Source organism: Cyphomyrmex costatus, unplaced genomic scaffold (assembly GCF_001594065.2).
Source record: "Cyphomyrmex costatus isolate MS0001 unplaced genomic scaffold, Ccosl1.0 scaffold158, whole genome shotgun sequence".
NCBI classification, from domain to species: domain Eukaryota; kingdom Metazoa; phylum Arthropoda; class Insecta; order Hymenoptera; family Formicidae; genus Cyphomyrmex; species Cyphomyrmex costatus.
In genome coordinates, this window is record NW_017275587.1 from 134,108 (window position 1) to 144,351 (window position 10,244).

At 27.5% G+C, this 10,244-nt stretch overlaps 1 protein-coding gene across 1 annotated transcript in view; it reads left to right on the top strand.

Annotated features, from left to right (window-relative positions):
- The window catches only part of LOC108771395 (adenylate cyclase type 6), a 91,693-nt gene that overhangs the window by 24,613 nt on the left and 56,836 nt on the right, over nucleotides 1-10,244 (top strand). The window contains exon 4 of the mRNA XM_018536668.1: nucleotides 9,631-9,844. Coding sequence (XP_018392170.1) covers nucleotides 9,631-9,844 — 214 coding nt within the window. The remainder of the gene's footprint in view (nucleotides 1-9,630; nucleotides 9,845-10,244) is intronic.

A 10,244-nucleotide genomic window follows, 5' to 3' on the forward strand; every position in this document is an offset into this window, starting at 1 on the left:
ACAAGTCTGTAAATAGATACCATTGTAATGATATAAATTTCAAACCGTTTCCTGATCTTTCTTATGATTTCTAGGAATCGTAATTCTGTTTGGTCAACGATATCTTCCTTTATAAAATAATGATCAATAAATAGAAAAAAATGAACACATCGTTATCTCATTACCGTTTCTTTTTATTTCGAGTCGCAATTAATGATATTTTGCGAATAAGAAATAAAAAAAAAATATAAAACCGTCTGTGTGTTATTATGTATTAAAGAAATATTATACACGTATGCATCTCTATTCTTTTGTAATACTCACGCCTCATTTCATAAAAATTGCGGAATGTAGATATTATATATAAATATAATATAGTACGTATTATGCCAGATAGATATTTCTCTCTTTATTAAAGCTATGCGTTATCAAAGGTATCCGTTTTTAAGCATGTATCTCAATCATACTTTATACATGGAATTTATAACAGAATGGAGTACAATAAAAGCTCGTTATAAAATGTATTGTGAATAAAATGCAGGTCACAAATAACTCAAACTGCTATATCATTTAAAAAATGTGCCTGACTGCAGATACTACATGCTTAAAAAAATCGTATCTGTCATAATTGTTTAAAAAATATGTATAAAAACAATTTAAAAAATCGCATCTAGAGCGCACCATACACACACACACACACACACACACACACACACACACACACACACACACACACACACACACACACACACACACACACAAAATATATAATAAATATACATATGTTTACAGATGAGAGAAAAAATAAAATACAAACCAAATACACAATATTTTATTGAAATAATAATAGATAGTACATGTTACTATTAAAATATTTATAAACATTCAATATATTAATTGAACGTGAACTATTTATAAAATATAATGCAATTTAAACAAAAATCTAATATCACATCTATTATATCATATCATCGTTGTCTATATAAACAATTATGATATAATATATGTATATAGTATATATACAATAGATAGAATTGATTAGCGACAATTGTTCTAGACGCGAATTCTTTTTTCGTTATCTTTAAAGGTATCGTTTTAAAAACATTTTGTCTTTTTTTAAGCAAGTAGTATCTGCAGTCAAGCACATTTTTTAAATGATGCAGCAATTGAAGTAACTTTCTGTGACCTGTATTTTGTTTATGATGGATTTTATAATGCACTTTCATTCCGCTTTTTACTCTGTTATAAATACTATATGAAGTATGATTGAAATACATACATATAGCAATTCCAGAAAAGTGATTTTTTCTTTTCCATACATCTTCGAACAACTTTAACATATAAGAATATAATTATTTCTTCTTTCGTTTTAATTTAAAAACTGAATAAATTTGATATCAATAATAAGAATAATAATTAGAAGTGTAGTTGTTTTATAACTCAAGTAAAAATGTATACCTATCTTGTCCTTTTATTCAGGTTGCACTTTTATTTTTTTTTAGATATTATTACGACTAATTGTACTTTGTCGAAGTTTTATCTTGAAAACTTTTCTAATTAATCCGGATTTCACTTTTAATTTTAGATTTTAACTGAAATTTTTATCTGTAAAATGTGTAGAAGTTAAATAATATATAATATAAGATTCAACTTTAAATTATGTACAAGATATCCTATTATAATTCTAAATTACGCTTTGCGACGCCGCAGCGGAACTGCAACGTCACAACTTTTAAATAAAAAAAAACTTTTAATACTAGTATAGTTTGCAAAATTTCGGAAAAAAAATCCTTTTAATAAATATTCGTGCCAAGATATAGAAAATGTTTAAGTTGAAACCAATGATCAAATAAAATCAATCACAATAAAAAAATTTGAAAACAAACTGATCTATTATACTCGCGCACGCGCAATATCTGATTTATATTACACATGTGTGTGTGTGTGTGTGTGTGTGTGTGTGTGTGTGTGTATCTGCAATTTCTACAATATATTATTGATAAGGTGAAATCTTCCCTCTATATTTAATTTTAATTTACACGATAATAAATATAGTTTCAGAAGTATTAAATGTTTTTCATCTATGTCTCTAAATAATTTCAATCATACTAAAATTAACATACGTTTTATTATTATTTTACAAAGTTTTACTTAAGATTTTAAAAAATTGCGGTAAATAATTGCGTTATTGCGTCATTCAAGGGAGGATAATTGACCCAACAATTTGACTAAATTAAGGTCTTTCCGTCAACTGACACACCCTGATTAATAATTAATGCCGAGAATTTTCAGGGTGACGAATGACTTTAATGGATTTCTTGTCAAGTTTAGAGAGAGATCGATCCGCAAAGGAAACTTTAAGCAATCCGTTCAACGTCGAAGGCTCCGCTGTAGAAGGAAGTAAATCTCCTATTTTCTGGACTGCTTCCGATAGTAGTGATTTTGGCAGTATATCAATATGACAGTAACCATTTTTCAAATTTTTGGACAATACAACATATGAAATTTCCGAATTTTTATTTCAATCGATATTTCTATAAAACGCGAAAAAACATATTCTCCGTTAATACAACATATTTCTATACTATACAAGATATCTTTCTCTATTAAAAAATGTATATCTATTAAAACAATTTTTACAAAAAAGTAATTGTAAACAAGTACATTTATGAATTATAAAATACACACATGCGCTTTTATATTAATACCATATAATACAAGCATAAATAATTTTGGGATAGTTATTATTTGAGACGAGTGGAATTCTCTCGATAATAGATTATAATAGCTTTTACATAAAAACATTTAACAGAGTTTAACATGTGTGTATCTTATAATTTTTAAATTTTTTAATAATATTTAAATTAAAATTACCAATACGTCATATAATTTAATCAGGGCACCTATTTGACTTGTATCAAATTTTTTAAGTACCCGCATATTCTTTATTACATTCATGAGTAGAAAATTAAGTGCTCAAAAAGAAACTTTTCCATTTATATAAAGTAATAAATTTTAAATTTTAGCAAATATAGAACACCACAGTTTTGCGCATATATTTTATTATGGAGATACCTAAACTAATTAACAATTTAAAAATTAATCTCGATGTTTGAAATCAGGTGACTTCCACGTATCTAAAAATTGTTTCTAAAAAGAAACCAAAGATTAGAAAAATATATACACATTTGTAATATTTTTAACGTAATTAGAAGATGCAGGAAAAGAATGCAAATTCCACTCTTTATTTGAATTTATATATATCTTTTTTATATTTTATCTAAATTTATTACATCGTTATATTAATCATTATATCAATCGTTATCCATGATATATATTCATTTTACTATTACAAGTTGCATTGTAGAAAGTAATATTATTGTTACTATCAATAGAAGAACATTAATGAGAAAAATAAATATTTTTTCAGAATATAATAATTTTGCAATTAAAAATGTAAAAAACACATGTGGTAGCCAAAGTTATTGCTTCCAGAAATTGCCAAGAAAATCCAAGTTTAACTTCACTCTTACAACGGAAGTCTCCAATTTTCAACAATGCACCGAAATAACGTCGCGGATAAATTCCACGAAAATCGACGAAAAATAATTCCTCACGATAAAAATAATTTTAACTCTATGTCAATACGAACTCATTAGTGATCATCTAACATGAAGGATAGCGATAAAGCACACATCCTCATTGCACAGGCAACAATCGTAATAAAAAAATGCGAAAAAAGCGTGACATTCGTAATGGCTCTTCATATATATAAATATTTACCACCAAAAAAATTAATTCCTTAAATTTAATAAATTAGTTTTACAACTATTTTGCGATTTTTTATTCGCATTTAATGATAATACCAATTCCTGAACCACGGTACTAGATTTTCTCGAATACATTTCCGATCTTTAAAACATATGTAAAATTTCAGTGAAAAGTTAATATTCGATCATCGGTTTAGCACGAAATATCCTCATATTTAAAGAATTTTTATTGTCATAAAAATTGGCGATAATTTCGAACGCAAATTTAATTTATTAAATTTATTAATAATTTTTTTTTATATGAAAAGTTAAAGAATATAAAATAAAATTTGAAGGAAAATATTAATTTAATTCGGAAAAATTTTTTTCATCATGCACGTTTTAATTTTGTGTAATCCCGATTACATAATCTAGATACATAATTTTGTATAATTTTGAATACTATTAATAATTTTTACGATAGAAAATATAAATTTCACAAATAATTCCTAATCCTATCTTTTAAATTTGTAAATATGTGCAATATGATCTTAATAATGTTGCAGCAATATTTTAAAAAATTGTGGAAATAAACTACTATGTTATGATTTTGTATTTAAATACTGTGAAATAAAAGTAGTTTCCAGACATGAGTTTGTGATATAAAAATTGTTTGCCGACTTAAATCTGTGAGAAGAAAATAAAAAAGATTTATCAACTTATTCGTTTTCTATTTAAAATTCTTACAATTATAAAATTAAAATTTTTTCCCGCCATTGTTAAAAATTATATATCCCTTATAACTCTACCTGTCCGTATCTTTACTTATTATATTTTTTATTTATTTAATTTTTATCTAACGGTTAGCATTTTTATCTATTCGTATCTCTTTTATCTAATATATTTGTAGTTACGACTATTATGATTAATATAAAAAGGATATATGAATTTCAAATTTAAGTTCAAATCGTGTTTTAGAGTTTTATTAAGAGTTCAATTTACGCGAAATTAAGATCAAGAGACACGGTAATATTATATATGTAAAGTATCTTGGTGCTTTTATTTACTTGGAACTAGACACACGGGATTTAATATTAATTTATAACGGCATTCTACTGTCTCCAGTTACACATACAATGCACGCATATGAGTCCATTCTCTGTTGTGTACAAATTAAATTAATTAATAAACTCAAACAAGATAACAGAATTAAATTATTTCAAAAGAAACAAACAAATTGCCAATATTTATAAGCCAACACAAGTTCTCAGTGTATAATTTTTATACAATTTATTCGAAATAAATAATATAAATAAACGTAAATATTTCGATCTACGGTTAAGGTCCTCTTCAGTACATATTTAAAAATGAATATAAAAATAAGAATTAAAAATAAGATACATCAATGATGGTAGCGTATAAAAACTATAAACTAAGGTGGTAATGTTCAAATTAAGTCAAATCTTATTCATCAAATTGTTGTCAAGATTAGACGTTTGTATAGTTGTTGTACAGGTTTTATTAAACTTCTCGGTTTAATGAAATTTAAATAAAAGTTATTAGACATGACATAATTGTTTGCCGATGTGAGATCAATTTTGTGAAGAATTAAATATACATTTTATCTATTTTAAGATAATAGATATATGGAATACTATGTACTTTTTGTAATATTTATATTATATATTGTCATCTTGATGCATAGACAAGTATTTAAATATATGAATTATTCTTAATAAAATTACCACACATCAGTTACCTCAATAAAAAATTAATTCGTCACTCACCGATCCAAAGCGCAACAGCGGAGCTGTTTCATCTGCAACGGCGATTTTGTAACAAACAAATTTAAAGTCCAAATTAAAACACAGCACAAAAAACAATCAATATTTCAAAAGATAATTATAAATACGCATTTCCTCGAAAACAATCATGTAATTCTCAAACAATGATATTATTCTCATAAATACCGAATTTTATTATTTATCGTCATTTAATTAGATATTTACAAAAGTACTTATAAATTTTCTAAAAATTATCTTATCAAGAAAACATTTTTGTTAAATTTTAAATTACTTCGTTTTTTTATTTGTTATTTTCAAATATTTTTAAATTATTATAAAATAAAATAGTTCTCAAGGATAAACAAGAAAAAAATTAATTTTATACAAATATAGAAATAAAATGATACACCAAGGTTTCTCTGCCGGTTTGTCCGATGCCTTTCTTAAATCTCCTCATCCTTTCGCACAGGACGCTCGCGAAAAACACTCGCGAATAAATATACTATAATCGTACGCGGGCTAATTATTAATAAAAGTCTTTCGCACGACTGTGGTATTTTACGATTATGAAACCCATGATATCCAGTTCTATCGGTGGAATCAGCATCTCGAGTCGACGAGTATATAACTGAAGGCTTATGCGAAAGAAGACAAAATCAATCGTACTAAGTCCGTCTCTTTTAGTCCATGTTTAAATCACGTTCAAAATTGACTCAGACTCTAGTTATAGTTCAAATGAGATTCAAATAATGCTGTATGACAAGCGATAACCGACAAGGATAATCACTGACATCAGTCCTAAGTATGCCACTAGCAATCAATGAATGAAACGTGGAACCTTTAATCTGGCTAACTTTGCTTTAGTATATATAAATTTAATATGATATTGGAAGACAGGAACTGACGCGCAAATATCGGTATTTTAACTTTATGATGCTCAAATGTTCTTTCTTTTTAGTTGAATTTCACTGAATCTAATTTAGAGACTATACTGTCAAAACGGCGGAGATATGGTTCCACTGATTCGGACTAGGATTCCATCGAATGGGAATCACGAAGAGTCCATTAGTCCGATAATTTAAACGGCACTCCCGAAACAAACGTTCGACGCAACGAACCGGTTACGGTCCGTTTATTTTCAATTAAATCGGGCGACGAGGGTACGTTAGCTTCTTCTTCGTTGGGTTTTTACACGGAAAAATAAACAGGATTTGCTCAAATATTTAAAAGTTTAGATTTTTAGACATTTTAGTAAAACCTTCTCTTTCATGTATACCCTCAGTACATACCGAGCCTTCCCACCACGTCGAGGTTGTACCCATGAAAAGAAAGATATTTGAAGATATTCGAAAAAATACAAATATACAATTATAGTTTACTTTTATAACTAAATAATTAGACACACGTCAGAGTTCGCATTTTATCACTTTGAAATAAAAGGACATGTAAAAAAATCATGTATAAGATACAATTAAGATGGGTATCTATAGAATATACAATAAGCTAGAAATTATTAACCCTTATCTCTGTATACATTTTTTTTAGTATCCATTAAGTGTATACTGGGGGTCGTTATAATGTCCGGTGTAATTATTTAATAACATTCTAAGAGAACAAAAAAATTATAACACTTCTTCTGCAGAGCGTTTGCTATTTTCATTCTAAGATAATACTGAATAAAACATATATATGTGTGGTGTGTTTTACTTACAAAAATAGTCAAGAAACATAAAAAATATTTTATTTGTATACGACAAATATACATTGCGTGTAAATGGGTGTCATTTGCGTCCGCGCTCTATTATATTGAATATTCGCAGCTCAGCGAGCAAATGACGCCCACTAGTCGGGTTTTAAGCCGTAATCACACTATAGCGATTGCGCAATTGTGATTGACGATTGAGGATTACTTTTCAACTAGTTAGAGCAAAGCAATTGGTGACTGCTTTGCTCTGATTGGTTGAAAAGTAATCCTCAATCGTCAATCATAATCGCGTAATCGCTAGTGTGATTACGGCTTTTACGGACACCTCCTACCATTCCACAAGTTTTTTAGGGACAGAATGGTGCGCCCGTACTCACTTATTTTAAAATTATTCATAATTTTAAAAATCGTCAAGATCCCGTTTATATGGTAAGGGAAAGAAAAAAATATTTATATTACCGTTTCATTACTATTACCAGCAGCAATTGCAAAGTTACGATTAATTTTATATATATGCGTAGATCGTATCGCAAAAAAATGCATCATAAGAAATTAATTAAAATAATGTTAATTGCATAAACTGTATTAATTATGCGAAATATTTATTAAATATTTACCAATTATATGAATTTCGTTAAGAAAGTATTTATTAAGTAGCATTTTGTGTTTTTATAACTCCGTGATTACCGTTTAAAGTAATCAAAAGTTATGCTCAAGCAAAAGAAAAATTTTATATCAATCTTGTTCTCAAAACTCGATGTATCTCGCAAATTATCAGGAATTGAATTTTATAGCATAAACGCTTGATATTTAAAACATATGCATAAAGAATGCTCAAAGCGAACCGCGCGCAAGAGAATATGAAATTCTTATTCGCAATCATTACTTGTATTTAATAAATAAATTCCATATCGAAGCATATTGGATGAAAAACTTGAACTAAATGAGATGAAATCCAATAGTAATAACATTCCCTTTATACAATTAACATCAATTTTCTATCAATATGTTTTTTTTATTCTATTGCATTACGTATCTGCATCGATTTGCATATCAATGCGTATATTTCGTTAATATTATATCTATAATATCGACAGCATTTCAAAATAATTATTTGAAATCTTACTCATTAATATTACTTCAAAATAAAAAGTGTAACATTTCACTCATTTTAAAATTGATCGCTTCACCATCTTACGATGTCTCTTCTCCTCCGTCTCATTTTCTTCTCTCAGCTTGAAGTACGTTGCTCTCACACATCACTTGCGAGATCGTTAATTAATTGGACTCACACACAAACTCAGAATAATCATAAAGTATACAACACTCTGTCTAAAATATGTCATAATTGCGAAGATTATTTTCTAATTTAGAAAATGCAAAGATTTGTGTAGCATCGCGTACATACCGACTCAAGTATCAGAAGTTGGATAACGTACAGACCGAAAGTATAATTTCATCATTTCTTTTTTACATTAAATTAAAAAAAAAACTAGAAAAAAACCCTTTTGAATCTAAAAAAAACTTACAATTGGTGACATAAAAATGAAATCTTTTGGGACTCAGGAATAATTTTAGAACAGAAATGGAAACAGGAACACTCATTTTGAATAAGTTGGATATTAAAAAAAGAATTCTTTTTGGACTTTCTGTGTTATCTGGGTATATATTTTCTATTATTTGTTAATATATTTTTATGTATATGATAAATATAATATATTATTATGTTTATGGATATTTATATATTATATTGAATGTAATAATAATAATATATAAATTTAAATATATTATAATAAGACGAGCAAAACAGTAATGATACCAATGGTGCATTAGTGTTAGTGATTCGCATAAATTCGAATAAAACGTCAATCAATCAATCCTTAATGACGTAACAATTAATTTTGGCAATGCATTTCACGACATATATAATATTTTTCTATCGAGTAGTGCAATTTCGAGAAATACAATAGATATATTACACATGGTATACCTATACCTGCATGTGCATGTAACTATCATTTCATACAACTATATTTGTATATATGTATGTATGCAGCGAATTTTATTTACATAGTTGATATTTTATTTAGTTGATATTCAGACCCAGTGACTAACTATTAATTTAGTGCGACATCCGCACCGCTTTCGTCAAATATTTATTCTGTATACCATATTCCATACAATTTTTTAAATCTAAGGTTTCTTTGTACAATATGTAACAGACTTTTTTTTATCAAAAATTTGATTGATTATTGTATATTCTTTTAAATAAAATAATATTAAAAAATTAAAAATCTGTCAGAATTGAAGAAAGATCTATTTAAATTTGAAATTATATGAGATATAACGTTATCAGTTTAAAGACGAATTGTTGATTAACACAATGTGTGGCAAGTCTGTGCTCATGTTTCAGGTTGAAATGCTGTACCAACGCTACTTCCTACGTATGAATCAAAGTAACATGACACATGTGCTCGGTCTACTGGTCGGTTTAGCGCTGGCGTTAGGCCTACTACTTATCACGAAGTTAATGCTGACCGGCAACCAGCCGCTCTTCACGCTCCTGCAGAGACCCGAAAATCTTTTCCTCGCAATCACCCTAGTGACCTGCATCGTTATTTACGCCGGTAAGACTCAATCTTCACGAATTAATTTTTCACAATCAACGTTCTTATTTTAAAGCAATAATTCCGAGATGTCAGAATTAAGTTTGCATTTGCTCCAAGATTTATCTGAAAGTAATTTTGTACTAGTTTAAGGAATTCACTTAAAATATTATTCCAGAATTCACAAAAATTTAAATATTGCTTCTCTGTGTACCCGCGTTTTCCTGAATTGATTTAAACTCCATTTTTAATATTATTTTCAATTAAAAATCCAATTTAAAAAAAATTGTTAAAAATTTCTGTTTATAATTAAACCAATTTCAGTATACATATACATATATTTATATAAACTCTTACTTTATATATATATATATATATATAAATTACAATTATATTAAAAAATTCTCTAAACTTCGATACA